Here is a 19,839-nt window from a genome sequence, read left to right as displayed (position 1 = left end):
ATTAATGGTTGACTGGTGGCTCTGAGGCTAAGGATTTGCACTGGTATTTGCTTTTCAGTAAAAACTGAAAAATTGTGAGTGCATATGTATTCATTCCTTTTGCTATGACACCTTTAAGGAATGTCTTTCTTACTACCACTCGCCCTGTCAAACCTGCAGCACAAAGTCTCCTCTTTACAGTGTAATCTCTTTTGGCCACTGTTAAGCTGTGCTTGTTGTGCTGTGAGGCATCTATTATATAAGTTGGTGATCCTCAGAAAATTGTCTTCTGATTAGGTTGTGTCTTTGGGTCTGTGAAAACTCTTCTGATCAGAGTTTCTTCCAGTTTCCAATTGCCTTTGGATTATGTAGAACAAATGCCATGTCATGTCACTGACATTTTCATTTATTTTATTTTATTTTGCCAATTATCTAAATGAAAGGCATACACCTCTAAGGGTAATAATGCTCTGTCTCACTTCATTAGTTAATTGTCATTTTCTTGCCATTAACACTGGAATTTACAACTTTTTACAGTGTAATATTGTTCAAGTAGTACTTCAGAGGCTGTAGTAAAACAGTCTGTTCCAACTCTGCTTTAAGACAGGCAGAACATATGTAGGTTGTAACCTACCAGTTATTCCCCAAAGAGAGCCCATTTGTAAAATTCTGAAACTTTTTTGTCAGATTTTGCTAACCTAAACTTTACACCTCTGGCAGTTTACTGCTTACCTTTTCACCATTTTAGGTCATTCAGTGCTAAACGTGGAAAAAACTGACCAGTAGTGTGTGTGTGTGTGTGTGTGTGTTTGTCTCTGTATAGGTCTGGGAATCAATTAAAAAAAATAACTAATTAATTGCATAAATGTAATAATGTAATAATCATAATCAATCTTATCTAACATTAAAATATGTAATTGTAAGATGAACATATAATGAAGTAAATACACACTGAATCACAAAATTAATGTTGAATCACATCAAAGAAATAAAAAAAAATAATGGCATAGTTTAAACTTGAACTTTTACCAAAATACTATTTAAACAATAGAATAATGAATTTGAATGCCTTCCTAAAAGGCAAGCTGAAAAGAAGACAATAAGAAAACAAGGCTAATATATTAATTCTCAGGCTAATTTATTAATTCTCAAATTGGCATAGCATATGAGATACTGATGTCCATCCATTATCCAACCTGCTATATCCTAACTACAGGGTCACGGGGGTCTGCTGGAGCCAGTCCCAGCCAACACAGGGCGCAAGGCAAGAAACAAACCCTGGGCAGGGTGCCAGCCCACCGCAGGGCTCATGCTCGCACGCACACACACACACACACACACACACACACACACACACACACACACTCACCAAGCACACACTAGGGACAATTTAGAATCGGCAATGTACTTAACCTGCATGTCTTTAGACTGTGAGTGGAAACCGGAATACCCGGAGGAAACCCACGCAGACACGGGGAGAACATGCAAACTCCATGCAGGGAGGACCCGGGAAGTGAGCGCCACCACTGCGCCACTGTGCCGCCCAGATACTGATGTGTCAAAGTAAACAAAAAAAAAAGATTGAAACGACTATTGACTTTGAATGTACTGCTAATGTACATTAAAACTCCATAAATAATATCCTCAATTGTTCATCACCATCAATGACTTGATAATTACACTCTACGCAAACATTTTTCAACTTACTAGCTGTGGAAATAACAGTGTAGTGTCTCTGGTTCCTGACCTGAGAGAGACAGAGGTAGTCAAGACCTGTCTGTGGAGGATAGGACTACCTGGAGAAGACAACGTTAAAGCAGCTCTGTGATCACCATTTTACAGACGTTGCACTTAGAGAGCATTTTAGCAGCCAGGAGATGTCTCGGGGGTCCGTCTGCCTAGGTGCCTGTTTGCAGTGACTCTTGCAAAGCTCTTGCTTCAGATCGCAGGTCAGTGGAGTGAGGCAGAGAAAGGATCACTTATATGAGTGGGAAAAGGAACAAAGCAGCTGGGAAATGCGTCCAAAGTTCACACTGTATATATATACTATATATATAATACAGTTACAAAAAAAAAAATAGAAAATTTAAAAGAAAAGACACAAAGTTAAAAACTGCAATAACTCCCCCCTCCCACATATCCACCAAACACAGTCACCACTATTGTGCAAATAAAAATATGTTCAGTGAATTACACACTCCAGCCCCTCCCAAAGTTCAAACAATAGTCCAGATTTTGAGCAGTCTTATTTTTACTGGAAATAAGATTTGTAGAATCTGGCCAAAGAATTAATCTGAAAGTGTTCCTGCATTCATTACTGCATCCTTTAAAAAAAAAAAAAAAAATCGGTAATCTCACCAGGGACCACTAGTTGTACCAAAGTCAGTGCAGGATTTCAAGGGATTATCGCCCCAGCACCATGATTTATTCAAATCCAAAAATATCCAAGAAACCGGATATCTGTCTTTCAGGGATGCTACTGTGAACCACTCGGGTACATGTAATTCTTCTTCTTTCGGCTGCTTAGGGGTTGCCACAGTGGATCATCTTTTTCCATATCTTCCTGTCCTCTTCCTGTCATCTTGCTTTGTCACACCCATCACCTGCATGTTTGTATCACCACATCCATAAACCTTCTCTTCGGTCTTCCTCTTTTTCTCTTTCAAGGCAGCTCTATGCTTAGGATCCTTTTCCCAATATACCAAGCATCTCTCCTCTGCACATGTCCAAACCAACGCAGTCTCATCTTTCTGACTTTGTCTCCCAACTTTCCAACCTGAGCCAACTCTCTAATGTACATATTTCTAATCCTTTTAACCCAATGCAGATCTTAGCCTTCCCTTTCATTCTTGCTGATAACAGTCTTTCATAAATTACTCCTGACACTCTTCTCCACCCATTCCACCCTGCCTGCACTCTCTTTTTCACCTCTCTTCCACATTTCCCGTTATTCAGTACTGTTGATCCCAAGTATTTAAACTCATCCACCTTCACCAACTCTACTCCCTGAATCCTAAACATTCCATTGACATTCCTCTCATTCACACACATGTATTCTGTCTTGTTCCTACTGATCTTCATTCCTGTCCTCTCTAGAGCATATCTCCAATTCTCTAGGGTCTGCTCAACCTGCTCCCTACTCTCGCTACAGATCACAATGTCATTAACAAACATTATAGTCCAAGGGGACTCCTGTCTAATCTCATCTGTCAACCTGTCCATCAACATTGCAAATAAGAAAGGGCTCAGAGCCGATCCCTGATGTAATCCCACCTTCATGTTAAATGCATCCGTCACGCCTACCGCAGATCTCACCACAGTCACATTTCCCTCGTACATATCCCGTACCACTCTTACATACTTCTCTGCCACTCCCGACTTCCTCATATAATACAACAAATCCTCTCGAGGCCCCCTGTCATATGCTTTCTTCAGGTCCTCAAAGACACAATGCAGCTCCTTCTGGCCTTCTCTGTACTTCTTCATCATCACCCTCAGTGCAAACATTGTACAGTGATCATCACTTCCCTTCTTAACCTAGCTTCCACTACTCTTTCCCATAACTTCATGTTGTGGCTCATCAGTTTTATCCCCCGTAGTTACTATGCCTCTGCACATCCCCCTTATTCTTAAAAATCGGCACCAGTACACTTCTTCTCCACTCCTCAGTTTAAAAACTCCACTGCCATCTCTCCTGAACGCCTCCATGCTTCCACAGGTATGTCATCTGGATCAACGGCCTTTCCATTGTTCTTCCTCTTCATAGCTGTCCTTACTTCCTTCTTGCTAATCCGTTGCACTTTCTGATTCACTATCTCCACATCATCCAACCTCTTCTCTCTCTCGTTCTCTTCATTCATCAGCCTCTCAAAGTACTCTTTCCATCTTCTTAACACACCCTCCTTGCTTGTGAGTATGATTCCATCTTTATCACCTTAACCTGTTGCACATCTTTCCCAGCTTGGTCCCTTCTGTCTAGCCAATCAGTACAGTTCCTTTTCTTCCTCCTTAGTGCCCAACCTCTCATACAACTCAGCATACGCCTTTTCTTTAGCCTTCGCCACCTCTCTCTTCACCTTGTGCCTCATCTCCTTGTACTCTTGTCTACTTTCTGCATCTCTCTGACTATCCCACTTTTTCTTTGCCATCCTCTTTCTCTGCATACTCTTGTACTTCCACATTCCTCCTCCAGGTTTCCTTTTCCTCCTTCCTCTGTCCAGATGTTATGCCAAGCACCCTTCTAGCTCTCTTCCTTATTACTTCTGCTGTAGTTTCCCAGCTGTCTGGTAACTCTTCACTGCCAACCAGTGCCTGTCTTACCTCCTCCCAAAACTCAACCTTGCAGTCTTCCTTGTTCAACTTCCACCATTTGATCCTCTAAGTTCCGACCTCTTCTTAAAATACATATTCACCACATCCATGCCCATCCTTTTTGCAAAATCCACTATCATCTGACTTTCTTCATCCCTCTCCTTGACACCATACCTACCCTTCACCAACATATCCATTGAAATGCACTCCAATCCCCACTTTCTGTCCAATGGGTACACTGTCCATCACTTCATCTAACTCACTCCAGAAGTCTTCTTTCTCCTCCATCGCACACCCACCTTGGAGGACACGTGCACTAACAACATTCATCATCACACCTCCAATTTCCAGCTTCATAATTATTACTGTCTTGCACTCTCTTCACTTCCAAAACACTCTTGACATACTTTTCCTTCAGAATAACCCTTATGCCATTTCTCCTCCCATCCACACCATGATAGAACAATTTGAATTCACCTCTCATCCATAATCTCCCCTTCCATTTAGTCTCTTTAACGCACAACATATTAGCCTTCCCTTCTCTCTATCATATCGGCTAACTCGCTCCCCTTACCAGTCATACTGCCAACGTTCAAAGTTTCTATCCTCAGTTCCACTCTCTTTACCTTCCTCCTCTCCTCTTTCCTCTGGTCTTGTCTTTTTCTCATTGTTCGGCCAACAGTAGCCCAGTTTCCACCAGCACCCTATTGGCTAACAGTACTGGTGGCGGTCATTGTTAACCTGGGACTCGACCAGTATGGAAATCTGTATTATTGTCCGCATGTTGATCTGGCAAAAGTTTACTTCGGATGCCGTTCCTGATGTAACCCTCCCCATTTATCAGGGTTTGGGACTGGCACAAAGAAACACACTGGTTTGTGCATCCCCTGTGGCTAGGTTAGCAGGATATGTATAATATTGGATACAAATAGTATCCGCATATAAGATAAATACAGGATATGGAAAGCATTCATTTGAATAAATGACAATAAACCAGAGTAAAATACTAAATGCAATACTAGAGGCAAACACTGAACAAATAACATAATTTGTAATCTAACACACACACAAATTATCCTGAGCATCTACATAGAGATGTAATATGAATGTTGTGTCAGAATGTTAGGGTAAGTTAAATGCCTCTCTGAACAAATACATTTTAAGTTGTTTATTAAAACAATGAATTGAGTCAGCTTATCTAATTAATTTAGAGAGGTCATTCAAAAGTCTAAGCACTATAGGACTGTAAAGCATGTTAGTGTGCGGCACAAAAGATTGCCAGAATTAGCAGACCAAACAGCAAACACATAACATGTTTATGTGGTGTTGTTACAAGGACAGAGAAGGTGTTCAGAAAATATTAAGAAATACTGAATATCGCATTTTGTGTTAAAATAATTGCAATATCAATGTCCATATGACCCAGCCCTAATTCAAAGTTTTGGATTATTTGTTATACTGCTGTGTTTGTAAAATTATTCAGCAGGGCCCAATGGTTTGGGCATGTGGTTAAAATGCCTCCTGGGCACCTCAAGGTAAATATACCAGGCATAGCTGAGAGAAGACCTGGAGCAGACTCAGAACAGGCATGTGAAAATGCAAGTGAAATCCATTTAAAAGAAACTTATGTTTGCATAAGTAAATATTTTTTGATGTGGAAGTTATTTGAGAGTATAGAACCTCAAAATTCAATTCACATTACTATTCACTGTGTTTATTTTGTTCAGGTATACATTATTGGGCCCAAACCTCAAAACGTGTGCTGCTAATGGGCAATGGGAAGGTGGTGATCCTTATTGTGAAGGTTTGTATATACACATTTCAATAATATCTACAATATACAGTAAGCCTTGAACCAAAGTACTACATTTAAGTGCAGAATAATGAAGGTATTTTTGCTGTCTCTTGTTCCACAGTTGTCAAATGTGAAGAACCTCCAGAGATAAAAAATGGTCAAATCACGAACCCACCAATAGGCTCAGTTACATTTGGCACAGTTATAACATACCGGTGTTTGCGTGGCAGTTTAATTGGAAATCCTTCGATTGTCTGCAACATCTCTGGCGAGTACAGTCCCTCGCCTCCAAAGTGCACAGGTAAGATTACTCTTGGTTTTTTTTTTTGTTTGTTTTTTTTTTTCTTCTTCATTCTAATCTCTCAATATATTATTTTAGATTCACCTGATGTGATGGATTTGTAACTGTATATTATAATGTTCAAATATAAGCCCCCACTGGAAGGTGCTTAATTATGCTTTTAGCAGCAGAAGTGTTTACCACAGTGTTGGTTAATCTTTTATTTTAACTGTCGCATGATTTTAAGTTGTAATAATATTGTGTGTTTGCTAATGGTGGAACAATATATCTTCCTTGTACTTGTTCAGAAGATGTTCTGTTGGTTTACTATTGTTAATCAACTGGAATACACTTGGAATTTTGATGTCTGGGCGGCACGCTGGCACAGTGGTAGCGCTGCTGCCTCGCAGTTAGGAGACCTGGGTTTACTTCTCGGGTCCTCCCTGCGTGGAGTTTGCATGTTCTTCCCGTGTCTGCGTGGGTTTCCTCCGGGCGCTCCGGTTTCCTCCCACAGTCCAAAGACATGCAAGTTAGGTGGATTGGCAATTCTAAATTGGCCCTAGTGTGTGGCTATGTTTGTGTGTGTCCTGCGGTGGGTTGGCACCCTGCCCAGGATTGGTTCCTGCCTTGCACCCTGTGTTGGCTGGGATTGGCTCCAGCAGACCCCCGTGACCCTGTGTTTGGATTCAGCGGGTTGGAAAATGGATGGATTTTGATGTATTATTTTAACAGAAAGAAGCGGACTCTGGATTAGGGAGGTCACATTGCCAGAATGATTATATTCAGTACCAATTCCAGTGAAATTTGATTAAACTCAAGACCTGCTCGACACCATAGCAAACACGGAAACCTCATTCAACTGTTTTCTATTAAAAGTACTTCCATTATTCAAGTGAATAATGTTTCTTTTAATGGAATGGAATATAAGATATATAAATTCTGACAGTAATAACAACTTTAAAATACTGGTTGTAAAATGAATAGACTTGACACACTTAAAAAGGTTTGGGGCAGCCACCCGTATATTATTCCTAGCTGCAAAAGGCTTTTAAATAGTACAGAGATGTTCTCAGTATGGAGTCCAAAACAGAACTGCCGAGGGTTTGTAAAGATGTCGGCTTTAAGGGATCAGATAAGAAGTGACGTAAGGGCACCTAAAGTGATGTTCTGGTGTCTGATTGTGTGCTGGAAGTGATATTCTTCTGTGTGCCGGAACCATAAGTGACATTCTTCAGGGTGCTGGAACTGGAAGTGACGTCATCCGCTCTGAATCAAACTGGTTTTCCTGTGGCTGGTCTGCAGAGATAACAGAAGGATTAGTGCACCCCGCCACCCTCTGGCCTGGCGTGGAATTGCCTTTGCTTGGTCCATACAACGTTGTCCTATTCGCACGTGAGTGACATGATCTCCCCCTCAGCCCAGACCCATCGGGTTCGGCGTAACTGTCCGAGAAGTCGTGGCATTGAGAAAGGGCTTTGGCATTGGCTGGCAGTACACCACGACGATAAATGACCGAATACTTATAAGGCTGAACTCCTTATGCAAGGCCATCCACTGTAATGGCACATGGTCAGTCACAAGAGTGAACTCACGCCCCAAGAGGTAATATTTTAGCTGTGTAATCACCAATTTAATAGCCAAAGCTTCCCGCTGTACTGCCGCATACCTGGTTTCATGATCCAGCAGTTTCCGGCTCAGGTACATAATGGGATGTTCAACTCCATCGACAATTTGACTCGGCATGGCTCCAAGACCTGTGTCCAAAGCGTCCATCTGGAGGATGAAAGGCATAGAAAAGTCAGGCGGTTTCAATATAGGAGCTGACGTAAGGGCCATTTTCAGGCCACTGAGCGCAGCCTCTGATTTCTCAACCCATACCATGTGATTTGGTTTCCCTTTCTTTGTGAGGTTTGTCAAGGGCGTTGCTCTTTCAGAAAACCGGGGTACAAACTGGCGATGGTAACACGCTAAGTTGAGAAAGGCCTGAACCTGCCTCTTGTTTATCGGACGGGGCCATTTTAAAATGGCACCTATTTTAGGACACTATAGCCTAAATATTTGGCTTTGACTAACCCAAAGTAGCATTTCTTCGGATTAATATGAAGACCAGCTTTTGCTAGTGACCACAATACAGCTCCAGCCTGCTGTAAGTGTTCCTCACAGGTGCTGGAGTAGATGACAATGTCATCCAAGTAGGTAGCACTATATGAATTATGAGGATGGAGCACTTAGTCAACCAGACGTTGGAATGTTGCACGTGCCCCATGCAATTCGAATAGGAGAACTCAATACTGCCAGTGCCCGCTACGGGTGCTAAACGCCGTCTTTTCCTTAGCCATATCTAAAGTAGTCAAGAATTTGGTGTTTCCTAGCCGTTCGAGGATGTCATCCACTCACGGCATCGGGTAGGCATTGAATTGGGAGACTTGGTTAAGCCGACGGAAGTCATTGCAGAACCTCCAACTTCCACTGGGCTTACTGACCATGACGACAGTACTGGACCAGGGACTATAACTTTTCTCAGTCATACCAAGTTCCAGCATTCGTCTGATCTCCAGCTCCACTTCAGCCTTTTTTGCCTCAGGAATTCTGTAAGGGCGTTCTCGGACTATAACCCCTGGTTTCGTCACAATGTCATGCGCAACCAGGGAGGTCCGCCCTGGATTTTCACTTATTACCTCAGGGATAGACAGGATAACTACTTCGAGCTCCTGTTGTTGCTGGCGGGTCAGATTATCTCCAAAATTAAGGTGTAATTTATGAGCGAAGAGAGAGCGGGTCTGTCCAGAGGAGGGCTTGGAATCCCTGTCCTTCCACGGTTTCAGCAAATTGACATGATATATTCGGTTGCTGGGAGGATGATTCCATTATTTCACCAAATAATCGACCAGTCCCTTCCTCTCCTTAATTTCATAGGGGCCTTGCCAGTGAGCCAGTAATTTGGAATGTGCGGTAGGAACTAAAACCATGACTCGATCTCCCTTGTGGCATCAGATGTAATGTGCATTGGCCATCTATCAGAACAACTGCATTCTTTGAAAACTTAAGGGAGTCGTCATTCCACTGCTCCCTTTTAAATGAAGCAGGAATCTGTCTGAATTGAAACTGCAGTTATGTGAGGGGATTGGATTCGACCTCAAGGGGCGAGGTTTCATCCCGAGTCGACTCGGCGCTTGTTGATGACGTATCTGGCTGAGACGTCCCGGGTGTTTCCTCATCATCACCAGAGTCCGAACTCCTCTCCACAGCCAGCTGTATATAAGGCTCGGAGGAAGTCGAGGGTGCTGATTCCGCGTCTGTGACTAGACCTAGCAATCTTGAGGAAGAAGCGTCTGTGTTACTGCTGTTAGTGTCTACTTAATCTCTGCCTAATATCACGAGAAAGGGAGGATTATCCATCACCGCCACCACCAAGTTTTTTACTATGCTGCTCTGACATATATAACAGTTGGCGGATGTGGGTTTTAATCTTTAGCCACTGTTGTGGTAACACCAGATGGCAAGCAACAATAGAAATGTTACTGCTGGAGTCAAATAAGGATATAACCTTAATCCCATTAACTAGCACTTCTCCCGTATGCGAAAAGCCAGAGGGATAGTGAGTGCACGCCACACCTCCTCCCATATCACTCCGCAGACCCCTTTGTAGCTTTGTGGAGCCGGCAAACGCGTCCCAGGTTCCACTCGAGTACGCTTCGCATTGTAGCTACGAAACTCTATGTTAGGGACGCAAGTACACACAGGTTCACACGAGTCCCATTCTAATACTCCCAAGCCGGTTTCTGCCCTGAGATGTTCTATTGCCTTGGTTAGCGAGACAATATTAGTATAGCCCCAGGCCGGCTGGGCGATTTTTCCAGGCAGGGCACGGAGCAACAAAGCGCAGGCCACCTGCTCCGATATTTGATGGCTCAACTGTTTGTGGTTGTAGCCAATTAATCACCTTAGCCCATAAAGCCATTGACTGTTTTTTTTTCTTTAGCAGGCTTAAATGTCCAGGCCATTAGGTTTTTCACCTGCCAGCCTGGGTTTCTACCACCTTTATCAAAATGCTTACTTTTTCTGGGATATTTAGGGGTCCCGGTTCTATTCTTCCACAGACCTTTAACAGGATGATGGGTCGAAGCATAATCAGGTTTTCCCGACCAACACTCGCTTGGCGATTCAGGAGCGGTACTTACCCTTCTGACTTTTCTTGCAGTGTGTATTAGTGTGTCGAGTCTACAAAGTATGTTTCGGTCTGACTTCCGTTCTTTCCAGGAGGTCATCATCCTGCCGACTGCGCCACTGTAAAATGAATAGACTCGACACACTTAAAAAGGTTTGGGGCAGCCATCTGCATATTATTCCTGGATGCAAAAGGCTTTTAAATAGTACATAGATGTTCTCAATATGGAGTCCAAAACAGAACTGCCGAGGGTTTGTAAAGATGTCGGCATTAAGGGATCAGACAGGAAGTGACATAAGGGAACTGTAAGTGATGTACTTCTGATGTCAGATTGTGTGCCGGAAGTGATATTCTTCTGGGTGGCGGAACCGGAAGTGACGTCATCCGTTCTGAATCAGACAGGTTTTCCCATGACTGGTCTGCAGAGATAACAGGAGAAGGTTTAGTGCACCCTGCCACGCCCTGGCCTGGTGTGGAATTGCCTTTGCTTAGTCCATACAACGTCCTTCTATTCGCACGTGTGTGACATGGTATACCCATCAAGTAGTTACCCAGCTATAAATTAAATAAACTAGTATTGGCTTCTTCTTCTTCTTCTTCTTCTTTTTTTGGCTGCTTCCTTTAGGGGCCACCACAGCAGATCATCTTTTTCCATATCTTCCTGTCTTCTGCATCTTGCTGTGTTACACACACCACCTGCATGTCCTCTCTCACCACATCCATAAACCTTCTGCTAGGCCTTCCTCTTTTCCTCTTACCTGGCAGCTGCATTCTTAAAATCCTTCTCTCAATAAACTGAGCATCTCTCCTCAACACATGTCCAAACCAACACAATCTCGCCTCTCTGACTTTGTCTCCCATCTGTCCAACCTTAGCCAACACTCTAAGGTACTCATTTCTAATCCTGTCCATCCTTGTCACACCCAATGCAAATTTTAACATTTTTACCACTGCCACTTCCAGGTCTGTCTCCTGTTTTTTGGTCATTGTCACCATCTCCAACCCATATAACATAGCTGGTCTCACTACTGTCTTGTAGACCTTCCCTTTCACTCTTGCTGGTACATGTCTGTCACAAATTACTCCCGACACTCTTCTCCACCCTGCCTGCACTCTCTTCTTCACCTCTCTTCCACACTCTCCATTAATCTGTACTGTTGATCCCAAGTATTTAAACTCCTCCAACTTTACCTACTGTACTCCCTGTATCCTCACCATTCCTCAGACCTCCCCCTCATTCACACACATGTATTCTGTCTTCTTCTTACTGACCTTCATTCCTGTCCTCTCTAGAGCATATCTCCATCTCTCAAGGGTTTCCCCGACCTACTCCCTACTCTACAGTTCACAGATCACAGTGTCATCTGCAAACAACATAGTCAATGGGGACTCCTGTCTAATCTCATCTGTCAACCTGTCCATCACCATTGCAAATAAGAAAGGGCTCAGAGCTGATCCCTGGTGGAATCCCACCTCTACCTTGAATGCATTTGTCACTCCTACCACAGACCTCAGTACTGTCTCACTTCCCTCATACATATCCTGTACCACTCTTAATTCTTTGCCACTCCAGATTTCCTCATACAGTACCGCAACTCCTCTCTAGGCACCCTGTCATATGCTTTCTCTAAGTCCACAAAGACACAGTGCAACTCCTTCTGGTCTTCACTATACTTCTCTATCAACAACTTCAGGGCAAACATCGCATCTGTGGTGCTCTTTCCTGACATGAAACCATACTGCTGTTCACTAATCATCACCTCCCTTCTTAACCTGCCTTTCACTACTACCTATAACCTCATGTTTTGGTTTATCATTTTTATCTGTCTGTAGTTGCTACAGTTCTGCTCATCTCCCTTATTCTTAAAAATCAATGCCAACAGCCTTCCCGTTCTTTGTCCTCTTCATAGCTGTCCTTTCTTCCTCCTTGCTAATCCGTTGCACTTCCTAATTCAATATCTCCCATCATCCAACCTTCTTCTCTCTCTTTATTCTCTTCATTCATCATCCTCTCAAAGCTCCACACACTCTTTTTGCATGTGAGTATGTTTCCATCTTTACCTTTTATCACCCTAACCTGCTACTCATCTTTCCCAACTCGGTCCCTCTGTCTAGCCAATTTACACATTTCCGTTAACACAGTACATGTTGCATTAATAGATAGAATCACTGAAACACGAACTGAATTTTATTTTTGTGTTAAGAAATGGAATAGCTCTTTTCATCATCGGTGTAGGCAAGCAAGCAAATAGCCACTTTATTTGAAACTCAAATTTTACTTGCTGCAGTTGTTGCTTCATGGCCAGTACACAGTTTCCTCCCACATCCCGCAGCACTGTAGAAGGTGAGACACAAAAATTACCAGACTGGGCTTGGGGCTTTCCTGGAAAATCATCTGGAGGTCGGGCAAACGTGAATCATAGAACTATATCCCCTCCTACATGCCCTCTCAAACCACCGACCGGATAGGTATATCCTGTGAAGAGCCCAGTCAGTATTTGCACTGTGACCCGACATTTTCGCAATAGACATATGCGCGCCGATTAAAACGCCCCGACAAAATCACAAAAGTTTCATTAAATATGAATTACTATTTTAAAGTATATATAATAATGTTTATTTTAGAAGTCAATATTATGAGACGCGGCATGCCATCAGCACGGCACGCAGATAATCCTTAAGAATTGCAGCAACGGTGTCCCACTCTCTTGGCCTCTCGCGATTTTGTCGGCACGCATTTGTTGAAAACCAGTTAGCGGGTTTGTCGGCGCTCACTTGTCCGTCGTGGTTTTGTCGGGGCGCATATGTCTGTCGCGCTTTTGTCGCTACAAGAGTTGCCGCTTTAATGTCAGGTGAAAAAATCGAATAGTGAATCAACAACATTTATTTATATAGCACATTTTCATACAAACAGTAGCTCAAAGTGCTTTACATATTAAAGAATAGAAAAATGAATGAATCAACATCAAATTTCTCGCGAAATTGAACAAAATGGCCACAAACTTATGAAATTATAAAAGCAGTGTACGGTGATAACAGTTTGTCTCCTTCTGGTCTTTTGGCACACAAGTTTTTGAGTGGCACAAATGTTTCAAGGAAGGACAAGAAAATATAGAAGACATTCAATGCACAGGTCACCCACGCTCGTCTCAAACAGATGAAAACATCAAAACGGAGAATCAGATTGTTCAAAATGATTGTACTGCTTTTTCCATAAAGCAGCTTTTGACTGACTAAAACATCCCTGTCTTCAATCATCCTCCCTATTCGCCCAATTTAGCTCCCTGTGATTTTAATTTGTTCCTGAAAATCAAAAGTGACCTGAAGGGATTACATTTTTCTTCAGTGGATGAAGTGAAGACAGAAACGGCAAGCCTGTTGAAGTGCCTCAAACACGAAGATTTCCAACATTGTTTCAATCAATGGGAAATACGTATGGAGCAGTGCAGAGATCAGAAGGGGGAGTATACAGTATAGAAGGTGACAACGTTTAGAATGCTGTAATTCATCAAAAATATATATATTTTTTTTACCAATCCACTTATTTTTGTGTCTCACCTCATAAGCATAATTGTTGATGCATTCAAGATTACCTGCATGACTCTGTTTAGAAAATTAATAGATACTTAGACATCGAAAGAAACATCTGTTATATTTGGACACTACATTAATTGAATTATCTCACCATATTTCATCTCTTTTTACAAATTCATGACACTAAAAGATAAACAATTGCAACTGAATTTTGTTCAGTCACACAGCCACTGTTAAAAAAAAAACTCACACTGTTCAGTGTGGTGCTGAGGTGTCACCCATTGCACGGCTGCACTTGGATCTCAATCCGGGTAGTTTGCCGTGTGGTGTGTGCAGCAACAAGCTATAATCAGTGCATGCTCCCAACATAGTATGCACACAAATACCTTATCTTTTTTCCACGTTTGCTTAATCCAGATTAAGGTTGCCTAGAGCTAGAGCCTATGCCAGCAAGCAGAGGGCGCAAGGTGAGAACAGTGCCCAGAAAGGATGCCAGTTCCATCGCATGGCAAACACACACGGGCCAATTTATTTTGCCTAGTCATCCTAATCACATGTCTTTGGATTGTGGGAGAAAACCCACATGGACATCAAGGAGAAAATGCAAGCTCCATGCAGGGACAACCTTGGGCATGAACCCTGGTCTCCTTACTGTAAAGCAACAGAGCTACCAAAGTATACAAATCTATTTCTAAACTAGCACTGTAATATGAAAAATTATATTTAGATTATTTTGAGAAAACAGTTGTTGTACATGCAAATTTACAAACATTTTTGGTCACTACAAGAACTAGAGTTGTTGTAAAAATTCAGAAGAAAAGAAATACAGTAATCCCTCGCTATATCGCGCTTCGACTTTCGTGGCTTCACTCTATTGCGGATTTTATATGAAAGCATAACTAAATATATAACGCGGATTTTTCGCTGCTTCGCGGGTTCTGCGGACAATGTGTCTTTTTTACTTCCTGTACGTGCTTCCTCAGTTGGTTTTCCCAGTTGATTTCATACAAGGGACGCTATTGGCGGATGACTGAGAAGCTAACCAATCAGAGCACGCAGTTAAGTTCTCCTGACTGAGAAGCTAACCAATCAGAGCACACAGTTAAGTTCCTGTCTGCTGAATGCAGTGTGAACCAGGAAGTCAGTTCTCGCTCATTCAGCATCAACGTGTTTCGCTGTGTAAAGAGTTAACTTTTGTGCTCTTTTGTGTTTCTTTGTGCATAGTCAAGCCCTTCATTATGGCTCCAAAACGATCTGCTGCTGCTGCTGCTTCAGGGGCCGTGTCCAAGCGCAAACGTAAGATGTTAACGATTGCCGAAAAGGTAAACGTTTTGGATTTGTTGAAGGCTACGATTCTTTTTATTTAAAAAGTAGGAAAGGAATATAAGATCTACGGCCGCAGTGCCTTTTAACCAGGGTGCAAAACGAGTTGTAAGTGGATGTAATAAGGCAGTAGTCTGGATGGAATCTGCTTTAGGGATTTGCATTGAAGACTGCCAGAAGAAGAACAACGGCAGTGCTACACAATCGCCTGAAGTGGCTACTTTGGAAGAACTGTAACGCTCTCCTTTGTTGTGCAGTATAATTAAACTCATTGTTATCGGACAAGTCATTGTGTCATTGTTGGTGAGTAACCATAATTAATTTTCTACTCACAGTACTTAGTACATGTACGTACGTTTAGTGTCACTGTACACACATTTACTGTATACTATTTTTCTTGCGTTGTACGTATTTATTGCTGGTGGCCTGTCTATCGTAATGGCTGTAACATATGTGATATCGGAGACACTCAATATCTTTAAAATAATATTTAGGTTTTACTGTATATAAACAGTGTGTTTATATACATAATTTCAATGAATCTTACCTAATATCTAAGAGAATACAAAGGGATTATGCTGTATAACTCTGCGGGGAATATTTATAAATAGTGTGGGAGAGTTTATAAGGGCTTAAAATATATAAAAATAACCATACAAACATATGGTTTTTATTTCGTGGACCTTCACCTATCGCTTGGTTTTGGAACGCAACCCCCGCGATCGAGGAGGGATTACTGTATTACTGTAAAGTCTGACAATCTTTTTTTTGTTTTCTTCCCATTTTTTATACAGTATAACACATTTTTTTTAATTTGTTAATAGAAACTGAAAGTTAAAATATTCATGATTTGGTTAAATGTGTGAAGTTATCATTACAATCCTACATCATTTTCTATGTCCTGTCTGACAGATCCTTCTGGCACAGTGATTCCCAAACAACAACAACAATAATTTATTTTTTATATAGCCCAAAATCACACAAGGAATGCTGCAATGGGCTTTAATAGGCCCTGTTTTTTGACATCTCCCCTGTCTTGACTCCTCTAGAAGACGAGAAAAAAACTAATGTAGGGGAAAGGCAATTCGGAGAAAGACCCACTTCCATGAAGGATGGGCATGGAATAGGATTCAAAAAATGGGATAAATACAACTCACAAAACAGAACACACCAGGAATACCATACAATAGTGCTGTACAATAATAATAGTACAAATTACAAAGCAAAATGCAAGACTAGATTATATCACTCACAGAATACAGTACTGTCACAGATGAGGATTCAGATTTATTCAGAGTCCTGGATACCTTGGCCAACAAGCTCCCTCACCATTACTGACCATTCCACAGTTGAGTCAGTGCTGGGCCGGCCAAACTGATGAAAGGACCCTTCTACCCGTTGATTCCAATGCTCCTTTATCAGAGATGACATTTCCATAGGCAGACAAACAACTTGGCAGTAGAACAGTGGTATCAAGTGCCACATGTGAGTACAGAGAAGAGGAACAGAGTAGACAAGCATTAGGATATTTATAAACTGCTACTATTATATTTTAATACTAATGACTAACCACACAGATGCAGTATGCACAGTTAATGAGCAGTTCTAGTCAGTGTTTGCTAAACTCAAGTAGTGTGTCTTCAGCCAGAATTTAAAAGCTGAGACATTAATTCCATAGCTTTAGGGCCCTACATCTTAAAGCTTGACCTCCTCGTGTTTTTTTAATTAATCCTTATAATCATAAGCAGGTCAGCATCTTGAGATATTAATGTACACTCTGGTTTGTAAGATATGATATGTTCAGATAATTAAGCAGGGCCTTGGCCATTTAAGGCTTTATATATTAAAAAGAGAGTTTTGAAATCTGCCCTAAACTTAACCAGGAGCAAGTATAAGGACTTCATAACTGGAGGTATACAGTACATTTCTTGCAATAATTCTTGCAGGAGCATTTTGAATTAGCTGAAAGCTGTATAAAGTCAGGGAACACCGCATTGCAATAGTCAATCCTACTAGAAATAAATGCATGAATTAGTTTCTCAGTATCTTGCATATTTAGAAAACAATTTAATATTCCAACATTTTTAAGATACATGCTTGAAACAGTTTTGTAATGTGCGCTTTAAATGACGTGCTAGTGTCAAGGATAATACCTAGATTGCGGGCTGATTCATTAAAACTAATGGTGATTCCAACTGAGTTAAATAATGGCAAAAGAGTGTGAGCAGAACCAAAGTTTACATATCTTGACTGTCTCTCACACACACACTTTTAGGATGTCAGGAAAAAGTGCATTGAAGATGATGACTGAAATTAAAATCCAGTCTCATGGAGCGGTGTGGAAATGGGGATAACCACTGTGCTATCATGCTGGCTTATATCTCTAATTACCAAATAAAACCTGATTTGAAATATTTTATGGAAGACATATCTATTAAATGCCAAATAAAAATAATTTGAATAACCAGCTGTTAACTTCTCCACTGGAAAGCTTTCATAATATATATTTTTTTCTCCTTCAAGTTATTCATTAAAGACTTTACTCTTCTCAGGGCTGCATGGGCCGGCACATTAAACATATAGTTGTTATCTTTACTGGTTTTAAACTCTTCGTAGTTGCTCAAATTCTCCTGATGATGCATTTTTTTCTTTATTCAGTTCTTTCGTGTGCTTGATTAATCATTGCCCTGAATTTTCTATAACGCATAGTGCACTTTTTTGTGCTCAGTGTAATCGGGTTTATCTATACTAATAAAAGGCAAAGCCCTCACTGACTGACTGACTGACTGACTCATCACTAATTCTCCAAGTTCCCGTGTGGGTAGAAGGCTGAAATTTGGCAGGCTCATTCCTTACAGATTCCTTACAAAACTTGGGCAGGTTTCATTTCGAAATTCTACGCATAATGGTCAAAACTGGAAGCTATTTTTCTCCATTTACTGTAATGGAGTTGAGCTCGAAAGCCGTGGGGGGCGGAGTTTCGTGTGACATCATCACGCCTCCCACGTCCTCACAGGAACTGACTGTCAACGAAGTGCGTAGAAAACCAGGAAGAGCTCCAAAAAGCCCTGAAGAAAACATGCATTATACAATTGAGAAGGCAGCGAAACAATAAGAAGCGAGCGAATGACATATACAACATATTCGTGAGTGCTGCTACTTCGGAAACAAAGCAAGGTGTAAACCTAAAGTTTAATTAAGATCATAGACAGGCTGCCGCTGGCGTTTGTCATGCCCACAGGTAATGCGGGATACAAGTTTAATGAGAGGACGCAGGATATAAACATGAGTTTTGATCATTTTGTAACTAAGTTAAAATTGCACGTGAAGGGCTGTGATTATGCAAATTCCGAGAGACTGTGTTTGTGGGGGATTGACAGTTAAGGCGGGTGGGGGAGTCACGTCATCATCTCCCCTCCCATTCACCTCATTTCACTCTGAGCTGAGCTCCGCAGCTAACGCACGCAGTGTTACGGAAGCGACTTTGTGACGCTGCCACCAAATACTCACAGAAAAATCCACAAGTTAATACACACGCTGTCTCTACAGTTTCTCCACACTGAATCCTCCAGGCACTACTTACAAAAGGTTACATTGACAATCGTGTTACGTTATTTTTAAAATGTTTCCTTTTCTTAGCACGAGCACAGCTGAGAAGCTTTTATGCATGTGCTCCATAACGCATTAAAAAATCATGCATTTAATCACACTTTGCAATACAAGCAAAGGGAAACTTATGTCAATGCATGATTTCATGGTACACTGATTACATTGATTAGCGCTTCCCGATTCATTTTACCCTCGCACACCCTTGGTTTGAGAAGAAGTATGAAAAAATATGAGGTTAACACAGAAAAACAGATCACCAATTGAAGCTTTATGAATAATTGATTCGCCATCAATAATTGTTTTGGTAAAGCCATACTCAGTGTAATCCTCCTTCCATTTTATAATTTTTCCGCCACTAGCCATGATTAAATGAACGGTAAAAAAGTAAGAGTGAAGCGAGGGTGACTTATTCAGGCAGGCAGGCGACAGCTCAATAGCTCGAATTTGGATATAAGTAGGTTCTATTTAGTCGGCAGAAATATCTTTGTTAGGAATGGAAGTTGAATTTAGTCTTTAAATTTCTATGATAAAGAAAAAGTTATGCAATGATGACTACATTTAACTATATAAAGTCAAAACTTGATTATATGAAGTCACTGTCGGAATAAATAAAGTCAGAACTTGAATATATAAAGTCATTCCCAAATATATAAAGTCAAAACCTGAGTATATAAAGACAGCGTTGGAATATTTCGGAATATATAAAGTAAGCGCTACAATATATAAAGTCAAAACTTAAATATATAAAGTCAGAGTTGGAATATATAAAGTCAGCGCTGGAATATATAAAGTCAAATCTTGAATATAAAAAGTCAGCGCTGGAATATCCATCCATTTCCC

General features: G+C 41.3%; 1 protein-coding gene across 1 annotated transcript in view; it reads left to right on the top strand.

The window, feature by feature from the left end:
• The window catches only part of LOC120526692 (sushi, von Willebrand factor type A, EGF and pentraxin domain-containing protein 1-like), a gene marked incomplete at its 3' end in the record, with an annotated part of 85,122 nt that overhangs the window by 35,447 nt on the left and 29,836 nt on the right, over positions 1–19,839 (top strand). Inside the window, exons 7-8 of the mRNA XM_039749850.1 lie at positions 6,018–6,094; positions 6,207–6,386. Coding sequence (XP_039605784.1) covers positions 6,018–6,094; positions 6,207–6,386 — 257 coding nt within the window. The remainder of the gene's footprint in view (positions 1–6,017; positions 6,095–6,206; positions 6,387–19,839) is intronic.

This window comes from Polypterus senegalus, chromosome 3, assembly GCF_016835505.1.
Source record: "Polypterus senegalus isolate Bchr_013 chromosome 3, ASM1683550v1, whole genome shotgun sequence".
Classification (NCBI taxonomy): Eukaryota; Metazoa; Chordata; class Cladistia; order Polypteriformes; family Polypteridae; genus Polypterus; species Polypterus senegalus.
The sequence above is the reverse complement of the archived record's forward strand: the minus strand, read 5'-3'. Positions and strand labels throughout refer to the sequence as shown.